Below are 17488 nucleotides of genomic sequence, written 5' to 3'. Positions count from 1 at the left end.
AGTGATGACTTAATGGCTCGGTATTCCGAGTGGTCCGTGCAGAGCCTGTCCACCCCACCACGACCGAACATCGTAAACTTCACTCACATCGGACGTTCGGTTAGGGTTGCGCAATGTTTACAGAGAAACCAATTGGATAACAACGTCAATAAATATTTTAGCAGCCTCAACTCCTTTCTGATGCTATTCTATATGCACGCGATGCTCCAATTGCATTCACCTTTTTGAGGTCAGGATCAGGCCAAGCCGGCCAAGCACAGCGGTCCCGTTCTATTTCTTAGGCGGGTACTTCTCCTTGATCTGTTCATCCGTGAACTTCCGCGTGAGCTTCTTCAATAGCTCAATTCTTCCCTCCATCGTGAGTTGGATTTGATCGCCCAAGGGGACCATGCACTTGGCCAGCGTCTCATAATCCTTGATCATGAGTCTGAATGTGACCATCAAGTAGTCGATGTTGTGGAACACCAGTGCGCACTCCTTAGCGTAGATGTGCTTCTGCTGCAGGAAAGACACCGGGTGATCTCGCCAATGTCTCAATGGGTTCAAGTGATGAGATGTGTGATAGCCGTCGTTGTAACAGAATCGGTTGCTCTGCATTTACCACGGTTAGTCTTTGTCTCAGCGAGGTCTTAACTTAAAATAACATACCGCGACATCAATAAGCGTAATGCTGGATCGGAAGTCCGAGTCCGGTTGCTCCACGTCAACAAAGGCGTGTTGACCCCAGTTTCCCACCATCAAGCCGAGGCGAAGCAGGAGAAGAGGCATCATGTATGCGAAGATGGTCGCTCGGCCATCAATTCGGCTTGCCACGTAGTAGAAGCCGTATGTCCCAAACTCGGAAGCTGCAGCCTGAGCAGCCATGACCTTTCGGTTCTTGCGCAAGAAGTACAAGGGAAGATCGGCCCAGACGAAGAAAAAGAAGCGACCGACATAGTGAGCGAAATCAATGATATCGTCACGCTGATATCTCATGGTCGATGATAAGTCGTCGGGTCCGTTGCCCTCAATGTGATGATGCTTGACATGGTGGTAGTAGTAGGTATTCCAGGTATGGCCCATCATAGGATCGAGGATGAATGGGAACACTTTGTCGATGAGAGAAAACCTCTTGTGCAGGATGCCTCTCATGTGAATGTGCTGATGCATCATCAACGTGTAAGTGCCCATGTAGTAGAACTGCATCACAACATGGAAAATGGCGTGGACGTATGTGAAGTTGTAGAAGAGGTACAGGATGCTGGGGATTGAGGTGGTGGCATAGAGGATGAGGTGCGTGAGCATCACCACGTCTGTCTCATGACGAACAGCCTTGCGAGCCCATGACACATAGGGCTGGAAGACATATTTCTCAATGGGCAACGGGAGCTTCAGTGAGCTCAAGTCATAGGAACAGAAGACGGTGGGCTCAAAATCGGCGTGGTCGGGATCGTTCTTGGCTTTGAGAGCATCCACACTATCGGTGTCGTCGTGCAGCTGAGGGCGCGCTCGGCTCAGCAGCGTAGCTGTGCCGCCGGCATTTGACAGGTTGACGGAGCCGTTCTCATTTCCAGCAGTATCCGTGCCGGTGCTGGTTCCGCTGGCCTCTTGAGACTTGGTGTACGCTCTCACGTCGTCGGCAAGACAATCCAGGACGACGCGGTCTGCCGGTGTGAGTCCCGCGTCGAATACGAGGTGGCTTTCCATGACGAGGGTGGCTGCAGGATGAGGTGAAGGAACCAGAAAAAGGAACCAGAACCTGCGTTGACGAGAGTACTTTCACAGTTTCTTGTACCAACTAACTAGGCCCCCCTATTATTCAAGACATTGGCAGAGATTGTCGGCTTCCTCCACCAAATCTAAATGCGGAAGCCTGGACAACCGCTAAAGTCGCAAACGCCCCACTGGCGGTGATATCCCAGCCTACCGGGGCTCCAAACAAGGGTCCCGAGCCAGAGGTGCAACGCATGCCTCCAGCACTGGCTGCGGAACGTCCCCCTGTAATAAGCCCGTCTTTACGGCAAATACGGAGAACGGACCCTTGAATTGGGCGAGCCTCGACCAACCGCCACGGTAATGACTTGTTTGCTGGCCACTCCCCATCGCGCTATTCTTTGATGCGTAATGCTGGGACAAAGGGGATAAGAACCCGAATCCGAGAACAACACTCGGGCGTGAGTCCACTACTAATTATGGAGTGTTCATCCCGGTTGTCAGGCATTGTCCAACGCTGGTCCCTCACTTCATGTGCATGGAAACGGTGAAGGCCGCGTCAGGTCCTGCCAAACACTTGCCGCTTGATGTGCAGCAGCTGCAGGGCCGCCTGGCCTGATTCACAACCCATTGATCAATCAGAGACGGCCCCTCTTTGCAAACTTGTAGCGGTGTCTCAATCGATGCAGCTTACGGGTTGGCCCCGGTGGTTGTGTTGCCATGCCCCGCCAAGGACTCAACGGTTTGTTTTCGTGTGGCCATGGTTTGCGGCGTGCAATTGGAATCGACAACGTGGTCAAGAACAGTTGAACGGACGGAACAATATTGTTTATAAGAACCATAACGAGCCAACATCTCCGACTGATGACCAGAAAACCGGCATATTTGTTGTTTAAAGTAATTACTTATCTTTCTTTTCATAACGTACAGTTCAACAAGCTCAACTCGACTTGAAGACATGGTAGCGGTCCTACCCTGTACTAGCCACAGCTTGGATGCAAGGGTCGAAAAGCCGCCGAGGTGGCTGGTCGTATTAATCCCGTCCATGCGGTGGCCCGATGCTCCAAGACTCAGGAATCAGCTCTGGACAAGCAATTAGTGGGCACGGGAGGCATGGGCGTGCGCGCGTCAAATTTCAATGAACATCACGTTGTCGAGTCAGACGGGACACAGTGGTTGAATGAGCATGGAATCGTATTGAATTAAATAGGGAGAGCAACAGGCTCCCGAATATATATACACAGCCTTCACCAGCGACTGATCCCACCCTGCGCGTGTCTGGTCTCCCGACGCCCGATCGCGATGTGTTGCACCATCGATGCGACGCGAAAGGAGCCAAGCCCACGTGTCGGAAGGATGTAGCAATTCTTTCCAACATCACTATCAATCAATGTCAGCTAACTGTGTCGCATGCGCAGAACTAGAAGACATCATGATAAAAGAAGGGAGCTCAGAATATGTAAGAAATTGAATATCAGGTAACCACCGGATATAGCCACTCCGGCGAAAGAGGACCATCCAGTGGAATCAATCGCAAATTACCTCATCATTGTGCTCGCAAACTGTGAAGAAAAGTGATGGCTTACCTTGATGTAGTCGGAATCGCAGAGAGCGGCTGGAAAAGCTTTTGCAGTTAAGCAAGAGATTGTGGCAGTTCAAAGTGAAGATGGCTCTAGAATTTTCTTTTGAAGCTCCAGCCGGCATGAGTGGTCCGTGCAGAGCTAGCGACGCCGAGAACTCGGAAGTCGGCAAAATGTAGTTCCGCGAATTTTAGTTAGGGCACGGGATGATTTTCTGTCCGCACACGCTGATAGCCGAGCCATCAAAAAAGTCTCTGGCGTTTGCAAGGTGTAGGCTCCAGTAACATCAACTAACCGGACAGCATATCGACACTTGGTATGAACCCCCGAATCTCTCGAACGCAGTTGCATTTGAACAATCATTGCACACGACTCTAGATCTCGCGACTGACCAGATCCTGTTAGATCACCGTCACAATGGGCGACGCAGTTATTGAGGGTTCCAACTGGCGCCTCGTTGAGGTTGGCCGTGTCGTCGTTATCAACGGCGACCACCCATTCTCCGGCCGCCTGGCCACGATTGTCGAGATCATCGACCACAAGCGAGTACGTTCCAGCATTCTTTCCAGTTTGGTGGGCGTAGTATGTTGACTCGATATCAGGTTCTCGTTGACGGTCCTTCCTCGAACCCCAAGCTCGCCGTCCCCCGCCAATCCGTTCCCCTCAGCAAGGTTCTCCTGTCCTCTCTCTCCGTCGAGGGCCTGAACCGTGGCTCCCGAACCGGTGCCGTCCGAAAGCTCTGGGAGGAGTCCGAGATCGACGCCAAGTGGGAGGAGACCAACTGGGCCAAGAAGCGCGACCAGATTGAGCGAAGGAAGGGTCTTACCGACTTCGACCGCTTCAAGGTTCTCCGACTCAAGAAGCAGCGACGATTCGAGGAGCGCAAGGCTCTTGCCAAGATCAAGGCCTCCGCATAAATGGGTTCTTAACGTTGGAGTCAAGGAGGTGCTTTGCAGGCCGGGAATAGATCGAGAGGCATGGAACAGGACAAGGAAATGCGTCACGGCGGCATAGAAGCTGCTGGATTCTCTTTTGCTCCAGTTCTGGAAGGCTGTATGTCACATTTCATCGCCCAGATGGACGGGGTCAATACGGGTTTCCTGAGATCAGGTTGAATTCAAAGCATGAGGAGCATCAAAAAACTATGGATCGTTGTGAAGTGTAGCCAAAATACAAACAAATACCCGCCGAAGCTATGAACTTGCTCTATCCAATCCCCGGCGCCCTGCATATGAGTTGCGTCGTTGATCCCCCAGACTCCGGATGTCCAGAAATCTTGATTACCTAATGGAGTTTAGTTTCCATCCCACCAAGCCCTAGAATTTCGCTGTGCGGTTAAGAATCACACAACGACGACGACGACGATTGATACCCGGCAGCAAACAGAGTACGTGGGACCAACAAAAATGTGAGTACGCAGCTGTCATTTTGACCCTCCAGCAATCCCGTGTTCATTTTTGGTGGTGGGGAAGCATTTCGGCCACAAAACCATCCCGACGAAACTGGCCCAGTCACTGACATTTGCGCCCACACCAGCAGCAAAAATGTCGAACCCCAGAGTTGAGGAGCTTCCCGACGAGGAGCCTAAGAAGGTTGTCGTCCATGACCACGAGGATGACAGCAGCGACGATTCCGAGGCCGAGGAGGTCGAGGGCAACCTCCCTGCCGGCTCTACTGCCGTGATCCATAACCGCAACGAGAAGAAGGCTCGCAAGGCCCTCGAGAAGCTGCACCTCACCCGTGTCCCTGGCATCACCCGTGTCACTCTCCGCCGCCCCAAGAACGTGAGTGAAGAGACCCCGCGGCTGCGGCCGTGGTTCTGAGAGAGGGGACGATGCTGAGCCGCGATTTGCAGATCCTCTTCGTCATCAACAACCCCGAGGTTTACAAGTCCCCCAACAGCAACACCTACATGTGAGTAGCGCCGACCCTAGCACCTCGCCTCCCTGTCTGACGTTGTACAGTGTGTTCGGTGAGGCCAAGATCGAGGACGTCAACGCTGCCGCTCAACAAGCCGCCGCTGCCCAGCTCGCCGCCTCCGGTGCCGAGGACCACTCTGGCCACAATCACGGCGAGCCCAGCAAGGCCGTCGAGTCCGGCGAGGCCAAGAAGGACGATGACGATGACGATGATGAGGACGAGGACGACGATGATGATGAGGAGGTCGATGCCGAGGGTCTGGAGGACAAGGATATTGAGCTGGTCATGACCCAAGCCAACGTCAGCCGCAATAAGGCCGTCAAAGCTCTGAAGGAGAACGATAACGACATCGTCAACTCCATCATGGCTTTGAGTATCTAGGCATGAACAAAGGGCTTGATGCGGCCTTCTACATGAGATTGTGCATGGAACACATTCTGGGCTCTGTATTAGTCCCCAGCGAACCGTAGCTGGTCCTCAAAAAGGAGTTGATGCCAATTAATGGAATCAATTGATGGGAAATAACTCCCTCTGTCCGTAAACCTTGGTCCCCCACCTTCAATCACGCTGAATCCCGTGTCTTGACGTGAACATCAATATCCCAGTAAAGGGCATAAATATCTCCCAGCTACTCTGCACATCTAATGAAAACGTATCCGCAATTATTCTGTATGTTTACGATTGCGTTGTTTCCATTCAGCTCCCCCGCTACCATCCTCTGCTTCAATTACCACATTGAGGGGTTCCGAGGGCGCCGTTAACCGGATCCCAGCACTGTCACGTGACCATCTAGCGCCCGGTTGTTTCCCTGGCGAACTTCGGCAAAATCATTCAACGTCCATCAAGATCAACCTCTCCGCTCCCTCCATACCGCAATCCTTCTTCACAATGGCGACTGTAAGTTCAATTCGTCAATTGGCGCGTGGCATTGATGGCAGATTCTCTCAATCGCTGCTCCGGCGCCAGACGCGCAACCGCACGACTCCCGAAGCCATGAGCTAATTTTCTCCCTCCCAACAGCGAAGCGCAGCTCTCAAGCTCGACTGGACCAAGGTCACCAGCTCGCTGGGCCTCCGTGGCCAGACCGTTGCCTCCCTCCAGGCCTTCAAGAAGCGCAACGAGGACGCCCGCCGCAAGCTCCAGGCCCTTTCCGAGCAGCCCACCACCGTCGACTTCTCCGCCTACCGATCCGTCCTCAAGAACCAGGCCGTCATCGAGGAGATCGAGAAGCGATTCACTGCCTTCAAGCCCGTCACCTACGATGTCTCCCGCCAGCTGAAGGCCATCGATGCCTTCGAGGCCGAGGCCGTCAAGAACGCCGAGGCCACCAAGCAGGCCGTCGACCTGGAGCTCAAGGACCTTGCCGCTACCCTGCAGAACATTGAGACCGCCCGACCCTTCGAGGACCTCACTGTCGTACGTCCTACCATGCGCCAATTATTTAACGCGATTCTCACTCTATTTAGGACGAGGTTGCCGCTGCCGAGAAGTCGATCGACGAGAAGACCGCTCAGCTCGTGTCCAAGGGCCGATGGATGGTGCCGGGTTACAAGGTACGTTGCACGACTCCCGCCAATGATGCCGATCCTAACACACACTGTAGGAGAAGTTCGGCGACCTGGCTATGCTCTAATCGATTGGCGACTTCCCTTTACCGGCTTCGCTCTGTGTACTCTAGCATTGTAGATACGAGAACCCGAGGCATAACCCAGGTTTTCCTCATACCCAATCATCATCTACGACTTTCCCTATGTGCTTAATGCTGCCTGGTGCATACGAGATGCCGAGCGTGTTCGAATTATGTGGTCTTGCAAGGAGAGAGAAGCAGGGAGATAAATGCCGAACGCATGGAATGTTGCAGATTGCCTCTTACTAGTGGCAATTGGCCCCAATTTTGCGACCAGAGTGCCTTCTTATCAATAGTCTTGTGTTTTTTTCCAACGCAGTTCTGCGATACCTGGTCTCGATTCATCGAAGGCCGAATTTGGCTGTCTACCTGATCATCGTGTTTGGCCATTTCGACACGTTTCAGGGCCGTAGCAGAGCTCGGGGCAGCGGAACATCCGCCTTACGACGACGACGAACTCCTCGAAATATTCGACATGATCGACACTATTCCCTGGGGCCTTTGGGCGACGATTGCATGGTTTGAGGGCTGCAACTATCATTGGAGATTCATCCGCTCGGCCGAGCTTGTCGATATCCCCGAACGCGATCATCGGGGGTTCCGTCGCCTCCTTTCCTCCGTGTCGGTATCCATAGTGCTTTTGCCATGATCTGTATTCGAAACAATATATTCTCCAGTAGGCTCATATGTAATATGGTAAGCTAGCATAGCATTAGTTGATTCATGAAGATTGATTGAGATTTTGACGACTCAACTACCCTACATTCCCAACACGGCCAAGCCCCCTCTACATATTGAAAGGTTTCGGATCCAGGTAATCAAATACGGTCCAGCCCAAAGGGCCATTTGTGAGAACCCTCGAATCAATTTGAAAAAAAAATCCTTCCCTCACTTATTACTTTCGGGCTTTCTTATACCTGATGATTTAGGAAATCCTAGCCTCATAAAGCATAGCTTTAGTCCATAAAAACATGGCCAACTTATCGAGTCGATACGATATGACGAATACTCCGATCACTAGAGCTAAGCCGGGTTCGTTCCATTCATTCACCGATCTCCCGACGGAGGTGAGAGGGTGATCACGTGTGGAGTTAGTTGTCTTCAGGCTGAAGTTCAATTTCCGCATGATCCCGGATAATTGTCACCTCACTTATAAACTCTAGTTGTCTTGAATTTGAAGTCAAAAAGGGTTCCAGTACCTTTGAAACGATACCTCGAAATTTTCCCCCATGGTGTTCCCTGACCCTGACCTCAAGGCTCTTGCCTTCGAAACGGCACCTCCGTTGGACCCCGCCTGGTTGGAGTGTGAGGAGGAGTTGAAGCGTCGTGGGCCACCCCGAGTGTTCAACTCGGTTCTCGAAAGACAGCCGATTTACGCACAGGAATGCCGTGATTCTCACGCCAAGATGATGGCTGCCGGAGCTCGTGATTACGAGCTGTCCCAAGGCGTGGTGAGGAAGGAGTTTACGATACCGTCTTCGGTTGATGGGTTCGCGATTCCTGTTCTCCAGCTGGATCTGTCCGACCATGAAAGTCAGGAGCCGGATGTGGTTATCATATACTATCATGGCGGCGGGCTACATGTGGGCGAGGCGGATAGCGAGGAATTTTCGTGTCGTCACCTTGTCAAGTCGGACGTGGGCCGAGTTCGCCTTTACTCTATTGGATATCGGCTCATGCCCTCATGGCCGGCGAGCACATGCCTATCTGATTCTTTGGATGGCTTCAATGCACTCCGGAGTGCGACAGCGCAGAACATTGTCGTGGGAAGCTCGAGCGGCGGGCAAATGGCAGCCGCGGTGTCACAAGTCGCACCGAAGGGCACACTCCATGGCGTTTTACTCCGATGCCCCGTCACGGCCGATGGACCGAGTGGCATGGAATACATCCCAGAGAGACTGAGGCCGTATCACACTAGTGTATCGCCATCCTTCGTTTCTTTCTTGATCGGATACTTGCAGAGAGACATCCCGAGGGACGGCCTCGAGAGGCTTCCCCTGGAGGCCACGCAGGAAGAATTACAGGACCTCCCGCGAACTTGGATTCAGATGGCAACCAACGACACGATATACTCGGATGGGCTTTGCTACGGGATGGCCTTGAGGGAGGCAGGGGTGGAGGTCAAAGTGGAATTAGAAAAGGGTTGGCCACACACGTTTTGGTTGAAGGCTCCTCAGTTGGCCCAGTCGCTGGAAGCGGAGAAGAAGATGGTTGATGGGCTGAAATGGGTATTGCAAAGGTGAAACTGAAAGATAGGAAACACCAAAGTTTCTTTGATTGATCTAGCTACCTCGCTGATTGTGTTCGCCTGCTGTCGTAGATGCACCATTCCAGATATGTGAGACTCTGAAGAGTCGACCTGACTACCCGCATACACCGTCCAAGCTGATCTCTATCTCCTAGTTGAGCTCTGGATTTACCATTCGTAGGCACCCGGAACGACTGGGCCATGAGAATGTCCCCGGCATACATGATCAACACCGTCCTCCGTGGAAGCAGGTCCTCTCCAAACACCGAACTGTCTCTTCCCAGATGGCTTTGCAGGTGGTGCCTTGGCAGCACCCCTACGAGAACGAAGTCGAGGCTCTGGGGTGACAGCAGAAACATCGTCGTCAGAGTAGTCGCATCGATCCCAATCAAATGGGCCAACGTCGGGGAGCTTGGATTGATCCTGTCTGCCCTTGGATCCAGACCCCTTCCCCTTCGGTACGGGTGTCTCTGGATCTTCGAACTTCCTCACAGGAGTTTCAACCCACTTGCCGGGCATCATGCTGCCGGACATGGGGTTACCCTCTCCCTTCTCCCACCACTTCGCGATCTTGGAACGAACCTGGCTGCCCGAGAAAGGGTCCCCATCTCTCTGACTCCAAGCGGCATAAGCGCCGGCGATTGTGGTTGGAAGATATGGGTTCTTGACCACATTGCCCCAGCAATCGTACTCCTGCTCGAGGGGCTTCGTTGGCTTCACATTGGCAGTTGGTGGTGTTTCTCGAGCAGAAGGGCGGTCTCTCTCAAAGGTGTCAAGGCGAGTCGAGGGAGCGGAACGACTGTCTGCCCCAGGACCCTTGCTCTTGGCTACCGAAGAGACGAGAGCATTGAACTCTATGATGAGTTTATCGAGTTTACCCTCAAAGGTCATAAGGTCCTTTTGGGAGACCTGATTCTTGAGAGGATCGACCGTGCTCTGGCTGAGGCGAGATCGAGGAGGTGTCGCTGCCTTGGGGACTTGGATGCCCATGGCCTCATGGAACATCTCCGTGTGCTCAATGCGCTTGATGGACTTGGGCGAGTACTGGGACCGACCGCTCTTAATTGGTTCGTTGGCGGCGGAAAGAACTTCGACTTGTTCATGGTGGTTCAGAGCGTTCCATTTGTGATGAGAGATGCGGCAAATGACGTCTCTGATGTTGAGACAGAACTGGTTGATCTTCTCTTGACTGAGGTTCTGCTCAGAAAAGACGTGAGATGGGATGTGAACGGCGATATAACCCTGGATACAGTTAGGACTATATTTGACCAAGCCAAGCCCAAACAAGTCTGGAGTTGGAATTGACCAGAGAAGGGAACGAGTACAAACCTCACCGCCAGGCGCAGCAACAACAAGGCGAGCTTGATCTTCGCCCCAGCCATTATCAATACCCATCTTAAAAGTCAGATGAACTGGATCCTCCGAACTAGGGGCAGATTCCTGGACGGCCCTCAAGACCAAGCCGACCCGGGAGTCGACGTCAGCCCAGCCCTCGAGAGCCTTGTAGAGGGCAGGATTGGCATTTGAAAGATTATCCCAATAGCCAAGCTCAGTTTCAGTCTGAGAGAGAGGCATTTTGAAGGTTGATGAGTCCCTTAGACTGGAAGGGAAAGAAGGAAGTTACCGCGTAGGGGATTCCGTAAAGTTGTCGCACAGGGACAGGTAGGAGGAGATAGGAGTCGAAAAACGACGATTTCCCCAGTGGCAGTGCTTGCGAGGAAGCTTTATAGCGATCAGAGTATAAGGACGAACACTTGTTGACAATCCAAGTGCGGTGGCAACAAAGAAGGAAGTAAAGGAGGAAGACGGGCGACGAGAGAGGCTTAATATAGTTACGGCCTCGAAGGTGAATCACAGCTTCAAGAGTCATCGTTCCTTAGGATTTGCCTCGCTTTAGGGTGATACAATGTCACGGACAAATGTTTTGTCATCTCGTTTCCTCGTCACAGACGGCCACATTGTTTCCTCATCACAGACGGATAGCTGATTGCAATTTGAACAGGTCACGGACAAATGTATTGTCACATTGTATCCTCATCACAGACGGATAGCGGATTGATCAATTCGACCATGCAAGTGTAGCGACGGCAAGGTAGGCAACGTGTCGCAAATAGTTGTGTTGTGTGCTGTATAAACAACGTGTATGCATACTCAAGCAAGAAGCAAATCGGTGCTTGGTGCCACTGGGCGGGTCTATCTGATGTTTGAAACCAGAGCAATCATGTTTGGAGACCGTCGCAGAAACTGGTGGTGACGGGGACCAGGTGGTGACTGGGACCAAACCGATGGACTGAAAGGAGAAACGGACTAATCTTGGTAATCAACAGACTTCCCCTTCAATAAAGCCCCCGAATCTAAGAAAGAACACCTGGGATAGCCTGCAAGTCCTTCAGGGACGAATACTATCTACTCATGCGGAAACAAAATCGGTCCTCAACTCCCGCGGTGATGCTCGTGTCTCATTGCCCCGAGTTCGTTGGACTTGGTTTCTTATTGCGGATTCTTCATTTCTTTATTGCTTAGCATACTTGGCGGTCCATTCCCTGGCAGTCGCAATCGCAGCTTGTTCGTCCTCCTTCCAGCTCTTGGCAACGTCGGCAGCGAGAGGGTCGTCGGGGTTCGGGGCACCGAGGAGGGCCTGGATGGAGAGGAGGATGGTTCGGATCTGGAGAGCGGGTGACCAGTTGTCTAGTATTGTTCATCAGCATCTCGCATTCCAACACTGAGTCATCGTTGTGTAACCCACTCTTCAGGACATCGAGGCAGATGCGGCCCAGCTTGTCGACGTTGGGATGGAAGATCTTGGTGAGGAAACGGATCTTGGGAGGAGTCATGGGGTAGTCGTCGGGGAGGAATAGCTCGAGCTTGAAGACACCGCCTAGGAAGATCAGTCACGAGCCGACAAAGGGCACTCGAGGTGTGGCTACGAACCCTCGTATGGCGACTGGGCGGGGCCATGGATCTCGACGTCGAAGTAGCGCAGGTTCTCCTCGTGGGGGATGGCGCTGATTCCGGGAACACTGCGGAACGAAGCCTGTCAGAGGAGTATCTTGGGTGCGAGGCTCTTGAAGATGACTTACGGCTCGGCCATGAGCCGCTCCGTCTCCTTTATGATGCGCTTTGGCAGAGCCATTTTGACGGCAAACAGGGAGCTGGGTATGATCGACGGATGGCAGCGGAAATGGCGAAGCTGTAGTCTATGCGACAAGATGCGAGGGCTCGTAGTTTACAGAGCGTCGAGTTGAAGCTGGAGAAGGCTGCTCTCCTACAACAAGGCGGGGCAATCTAGACAAGGGCACGCCGCAGAGGGGCAGAGTGCAGCTGGCTGTTTGTTGTGTTTGCGGCGGACGGCGAGCGGGAGCGATGGACGCAGTTTGTACGGGCTGGTACAAAGTCAAGCGAGGCAAGAAAGAGTCAAGTCAAGATGCAGAGAGACGAAGAGACGAAGAGACGGAGAGACGAAAGGGAAGAAGTTGGGCGGTGGGATGGTGGCAGAGGCGGAATTTCCATGTTTCGCCTCGTCACGGTATGCGCCCGATAAGGCCGCGGCAGGTTCCGTGGCCATGATGGCGGGGGAGGTACCGCCCACCCAAATTGGCAGGGGGTGTACTCTGCAGCCATCGCAGGGGCGGTACCTCGACGTCAGCCAGGCGTATCGGCTGACAACCCTGGCACCCGGATGGGAGATTGCAGCTTTAGCTCGAGCTCTCACATCGCGACTTCATCCATGATCCATTCAAGCACAGCCACCAGCATCTTTACTATTCGTACCGAGTACTGCACGGCCGATTGTCGCTGCACTGTCGGAACTGCCTGCAAGCTGCTCTGAGATGACGAGTTAGCTCCGAGTCCTCCCATGGCCGCGTGCCCTCCGCTCTAGCCCCTGAAAAATCTCATCCGCCATCGCATGAGCTTCGACATGACGATTGGCGAGCGTCGCGACAGCTCCTTGTCGCCGTCACCATGCCCTCCTATGACAACCTCTCCGAACTGCCCAGGAGGCTCAAGACCCTCAAGTCGGCTTTAGACAGTGAGAGCTTTGATGCTGATGGCACCATCCATGTTGATGGCATTGTCGGCTCAGCCACAATCGCCCCCTCTGGGCGAGATGTCGCCTTAGCCTCGTCAGTTACACAACCAGGTCTCCGCATCTGAGCCCTCTCTCTTACTGACCTGCCACAGACCCGATGGGCTTGCCATCATCGACTTGGACTCTCCGTACAGTACACCTCGGCGGCTGCGAAGTCATGGCATGCCCTGGCTCGTTGTCGATGTACAGTGGTCCCCTTTTGCTGCTCGAGACTATTGGATCGTGTCGACAGCCAACCATCGCGCTCTCGTTTGGAACTTGAACTCGAGAGAAGAGTCTAGTGCCGGTGCCATTGAACATTCCTTGCAAGGCCACAGCAGAGCCATAACCGACGTCAACTGGTCCGCCCACCATCCCGACTTCTTGGCTACCTGCTCTGTGGATGGCTATGTTCATTCGTGGGATCTTCGAAGACCTCGCCAGCCTGTTTTAACCTTCTGTGATTGGTCCTCCGGAGCTTCTCAAGTTAAGTATAACCGTCAAGCCTCTCACATCCTTGCCTCCGCTCATGACCAGTTCCTGCATATCTGGGATGAGCGGCGGACATCGGAGCCTCTTAAAACCATTAAAGCCCACGACTCCAAGATCTATGGCTTGGACTGGAATCGTACCCGGTCAACCGTGATTGCCTCATGTTCTATTGATAAAACCATCAAGTTTTGGGATTACAGTGATGACGGCGACCAACCGGAACATGTCATCCACACTGGATTCCCAGTGTGGAGAGCGCGACACACTCCCTTTGGAGAGGGCCTTCTTGCTATGCCCCAGAATGAACCAGGTGATCTTTATCTGTACGACGTGAGGAGACCCAATGGATCGTGCATTAGTGCCTCGACTGATCCGGTCGTTGTCTTCCCTGGCCATGGAGACCACAAGGCCAAGGAGTTTCTATGGAGAAGTCGCGGCGGCATCACAGACGCCGGGATCGATGAACGCGAATTCCAACTTGTATCCTGGGGCGCAGACAACGAACTGAGGCTGCAGGGCGCCGATGCTCATGTTCTCTCTGCTGTTGGCCATACTCGAGGCCAGCATGTGACGAACACGATGCCTCTGACTCGCAAGGGTGCTACGTACAAGACCTTCCGTACCGTGGATGACAACTCCAACCGTGAACGGAAAGCTGCGACAATGAGTGACCACCGCCCAGGCGCCCCGAGCAGCAATTATAAACAGAGCGCCCTCACCATTGGGATGCGCTCAGCCGCAAACTCCAGCCATCGTATGGGTGTCGCTTGGCGAGGCCCATCGATGAAGGCGAAGGTTGGCATGGGGGGAGCCACCGATCGAAACCAGTCGCAAATTGGTTGGATGAAGGGCATCACCATGACAAAGAGGAAGTCATCGGCAGATGCATCGAAGCGACACCCACCTAAAGATACCGGAATTTTTGGCCACGCATACCTCGATGATGAATGGGGCGAGCCTGACACCATCCAAGAAGAGCTTCTGCGCATCAGCACCCAGCTTCCCAAAGTCAAGTGGGAGAACATTGATATGGATAGTTTAACATTGAATGCTTCTCTCAATGGTCCGTGGGGCGCCAAAGGGGAGACCATCTTTATCAAGGTCAGAATCGACGTTCCCTCCAGTTACCCAAAGGGCAAGGCGCCGAAATTCCTCATTGAAAAGACATCTTTCATGCCGACAAGGGTGCACAAGAAAATCGAGCGAGAAATCCACCAACTCGCTGATCAATTTGTGCAGAGGAAGCAAAACTGTCTAGAGGTTGCCTTTACGTACCTATTGGGAGAGGTCGATCTTGAAACCAGTACAACCTTCTTCAAAAATGTTCGGGATCTCGATGACGAAATCGATGCCATGGCAGATGAAAGTTCAAGTGAATCGGACGAGGACATCCCAGCAGGTGGCTCGGCTTCGATGTCCCAAGAACTCATACCACACAACGACACAGAGACCGCCCTCGCGCCCCCCAACCGAACCATCATACCACCGCCACCTAGGACATGCGGTGCTCGATTTTCTCACAATGGCAGGCTCATCTGTTTCTTCCCTACGAAAGAAGAAAAGGCGAGAGCTTTGTTCTCGACAACCTTGGATGCATATAGGGAACGTCCCAAGGGAGAACCTTTCTTCGCAGGCTTTGGCAGGATTGCCCATGAACTTGGCCCCAGGCAAAGGTTTATGGTGGGCGATGACGGTTCAGGGTCGGATGGTGAGTCCAATTCGGACGGCTCTCGCTCGTCATCTTCCTCTTCAAGCGACTCAGAGTCAACATCGATGCACAAGATCAGCCTCTGGTACCATCCCAGTCGCCAATTCAGAAAAACGTGGAGCGAGGATCGTTCTATTCGATCAAGTGGTGGGGGAACCGGAGCCGGCACAGGTACGGGCACGGGTACCAGCCGTCGTCGACCTGGACGGCCGAGAAACCTGATATCGATCCATGATCTGCGGGCCCTCCTCCCGTCCAAGGAGGAGTTTGGCCAAGAGTATGCCATCTTTGGTGACGGTGCTGAGGTTTGTGAACACAACGCCAAGGTTGCCGAAAAATATGGTGCCAAGGACCTCGTTCATGTCTGGCGCTACTTGGGTCTTTTGCTCAAGAGGGGAATCCCGCTCGAGTTTCTTGCGCACAACCAGAGGCGCGAGTCTATCCTGATCATAGCCCACGATGTGGTAACCAAGTGCAGTGGAGATAGCTCTCTGTCTGATGTTGTTGAAACAGGTGGCGGCCTCTCAGGCAGAGTCAAATGGGGCGGACACCCTCTCGCCAAGGGATTCATTGTGGATTTGTTTGACTACTTTGAGAAAATTGCCGACATTCAGATGCTGGCTATGCTCTCGTGCATATTCGGCGACTCTTCTGCTGAGGATAGTGTTGCCTACTTCGAATCTCACCTAACACAGCCAGACACACCGCTCCCGTTTAAGGCGCCGTCGTTTTCCCTCGATTACTTCCCGACAGACACCTCAGTCTGGAACATTTACAGCCGAAGCTACACTAATTCCGCTACTACGACCCCTATGACTATGCATACGCCACACTATGCAGGATCTCAAGCTTCTGATGAAGGGCTATGGAACGGAGACCCGGCGTCCAATTCGTATTCTTGCGGAGAGACGCCGCCAAACAAGTTCAAGGGCTATCTCGGAGAGCTTGAGCCACCTCCCAGCGTGTCCACCTCACCCAATACACGCTTTGTCCGGGCAAATTCAGGCTTAGCATCGGCGTTTGCAGCAAACCTCCCTCGGTCCTTTACTACAGGGAGCTCATCATCGCCGCCGGGTCAGGGGAGGAAGAAACCAAGCCCTGCTGAGACTATACTGAGTAGTCTTGCACCGAGCATGGGAAATGTGGGGTGGAGTGTCTCGACGGCGATGGATTCCAGCGGTGGCAGAACGTCCCTGTCTGACGACGAATACCGTAGGGACGAATTTTTGCCTTTGGTTCCGATAAATGTTTCGGTTACGATGGAAGATCAAACCATCTTTGACGATGATGGGTGGCTGAACACGCCCCTCCTTGAGCCAAGTAGAGCCGACATCTATGCGAACTATCGGTACGCGTATGCCGAGATGCTACAGATGTGGAACCAGCCTCTAGCTCGATTGGAGATTATGAAGTTCAACGTTCTTAAGGAGGACACAACTGTCGGGCACATGGATGGCAGCTCCACGACGCTCCACGACGGGGCGAGTGGTAACGTGTCTGGCCATCACCCAAGCTCCTCCCCCATTGCGATGGGAAAACGGGATCAGCTCCAGGCCCTCTTGGCTTCAGGTCGTGGCATCGATGTCACAGGAGTCTGCCGGATCCACGAAACACAGCTCGAGCCGCTGCGTTATACATCTACAAACTCGACTGCTGGCGGAGCTGTGGGAACGTGCGACCGCTGTCACCGCCTGCAGAGCCAGCTTCGGTGCGTTTACTGTCTCGAGCCAGTCGATGCCCTGTTCCCTCCTTGTTTGGCATGCGGATGCGCTAGTCATGAGGCGTGCCTTGCAGAGTGGCACGCGGCTGGAGAAACCCAATGCCCTGCAGGTGACGAGTGTAACTGTGTTGAAGAGGCAGCGGACGGCCAGGTTGAATCATGGGCTGCTCTCCAGGGAGCCATGTTGAAGGGTCACAGACACCTTCCACTGTTGCCCGGACCAGCCCTGGGTAGTGACGATGAGTCAAAAGTGAGTGGCGGTTGGGAGAGAGTCGAACCAAACGTGCCAAGCAGGATGCAAGGGCTATCAGCTGCCAGCATCAGCTTGGGGAGTCGACTGAAGAAGTCGGCAGGAGACTGGTCGCGGGCTTCAAGTTTGCGAAAGCCCGAAAGGAGTCGATTTTGATTTGGCGACAATCTATGCTGTAATCT

General features: G+C 53.3%; 7 protein-coding genes across 7 annotated transcripts; 4 read left to right on the top strand and 3 right to left on the bottom strand.

Moving 5' to 3' along the window:
- Nucleotides 1–134: 134 nt before the first annotated feature.
- BGZ61DRAFT_508385 (uncharacterized protein) lies at nt 135–1787 on the bottom strand. The gene is made up of 2 exons (XM_046251954.1): nt 649–1787; nt 135–591 (listed from the first exon to the last, which is right to left on the bottom strand). The coding sequence occupies exons 1-2, from the start codon at nt 1684–1686 to the stop codon at nt 271–273; spliced, it is 1359 nt and encodes a 452-aa protein (XP_046100429.1). The 5' UTR covers nt 1687–1787; the 3' UTR covers nt 135–270.
- A 1337-nt stretch (nt 1788–3124) lies between these two features.
- BGZ61DRAFT_496798 (ribosomal protein L14-domain-containing protein) lies at nt 3125–4189 on the top strand (the record flags this gene model as incomplete). Its single annotated transcript, XM_046251062.1, has 3 exons — nt 3125–3151; nt 3678–3818; nt 3875–4189. The coding sequence occupies 3 exons, from the start codon at nt 3125–3127 to the stop codon at nt 4187–4189; spliced, it is 483 nt and encodes a 160-aa protein (XP_046100428.1).
- A 627-nt stretch (nt 4190–4816) lies between these two features.
- Nucleotides 4817–6825, top strand: BGZ61DRAFT_496797 (uncharacterized protein; the record flags this gene model as incomplete). Its single annotated transcript, XM_046251061.1, has 7 exons — nt 4817–5056; nt 5128–5186; nt 5237–5565; nt 5893–6089; nt 6213–6608; nt 6659–6745; nt 6796–6825. 7 exons carry the CDS (start codon nt 4817–4819, stop codon nt 6823–6825), a joined length of 1338 nt encoding a protein of 445 aa, XP_046100427.1.
- Nucleotides 6826–8048: 1223 nt separating this feature from the next.
- Nucleotides 8049–9062, top strand: BGZ61DRAFT_360425 (Alpha/Beta hydrolase protein; the record flags this gene model as incomplete). The annotated part of the gene is made up of 1 exon (XM_046241172.1): nt 8049–9062. One exon carries the CDS (start codon nt 8049–8051, stop codon nt 9060–9062), a length of 1014 nt encoding a protein of 337 aa, XP_046100426.1.
- A 173-nt stretch (nt 9063–9235) lies between these two features.
- Nucleotides 9236–10642, bottom strand: BGZ61DRAFT_481727 (uncharacterized protein; the record flags this gene model as incomplete). The annotated part of the gene is made up of 2 exons (XM_046249325.1): nt 9236–10309; nt 10397–10642. 2 exons carry the CDS (start codon nt 10640–10642, stop codon nt 9236–9238), a joined length of 1320 nt encoding a protein of 439 aa, XP_046100425.1.
- A 937-nt stretch (nt 10643–11579) lies between these two features.
- BGZ61DRAFT_360321 (ubiquitin-conjugating enzyme/RWD-like protein) lies at nt 11580–12200 on the bottom strand (the record flags this gene model as incomplete). The annotated part of the gene is made up of 4 exons (XM_046241166.1): nt 11580–11755; nt 11814–11945; nt 11999–12087; nt 12148–12200. 4 exons carry the CDS (start codon nt 12198–12200, stop codon nt 11580–11582), a joined length of 450 nt encoding a protein of 149 aa, XP_046100424.1.
- Nucleotides 12201–13030: 830 nt separating this feature from the next.
- Nucleotides 13031–17462, top strand: BGZ61DRAFT_536061 (uncharacterized protein; the record flags this gene model as incomplete). The annotated part of the gene is made up of 2 exons (XM_046254346.1): nt 13031–13191; nt 13250–17462. The coding sequence occupies 2 exons, from the start codon at nt 13031–13033 to the stop codon at nt 17460–17462; spliced, it is 4374 nt and encodes a 1457-aa protein (XP_046100423.1).
- Between the last annotated feature and the right edge of the window lie 26 nt (nt 17463–17488).

The sequence above is a fragment of the Ilyonectria robusta genome (genome assembly GCF_021365365.1).
Source record: "Ilyonectria robusta strain PMI_751 chromosome Unknown BGZ61scaffold_19, whole genome shotgun sequence".
NCBI lineage: Eukaryota > Fungi > Ascomycota > Sordariomycetes > Hypocreales > Nectriaceae > Ilyonectria > Ilyonectria robusta.
Note: the sequence above shows the minus strand (reverse complement) of the source record. Positions and strands in the feature narration are given on the sequence as shown.

Coding starts and splice junctions, on each gene's coding strand:
- BGZ61DRAFT_508385 (XM_046251954.1), bottom strand. CDS start 1,686: ATGGAAAGCCACCTCGTATTCGACGCGGGACTCACACCGGCAGACCGC. Junction 592..648: donor TTACGCTTATTGATGTCGCG/GTATGTTATTTT, acceptor TGGTAAATGCAG/AGCAACCGATTCTGTTACAA.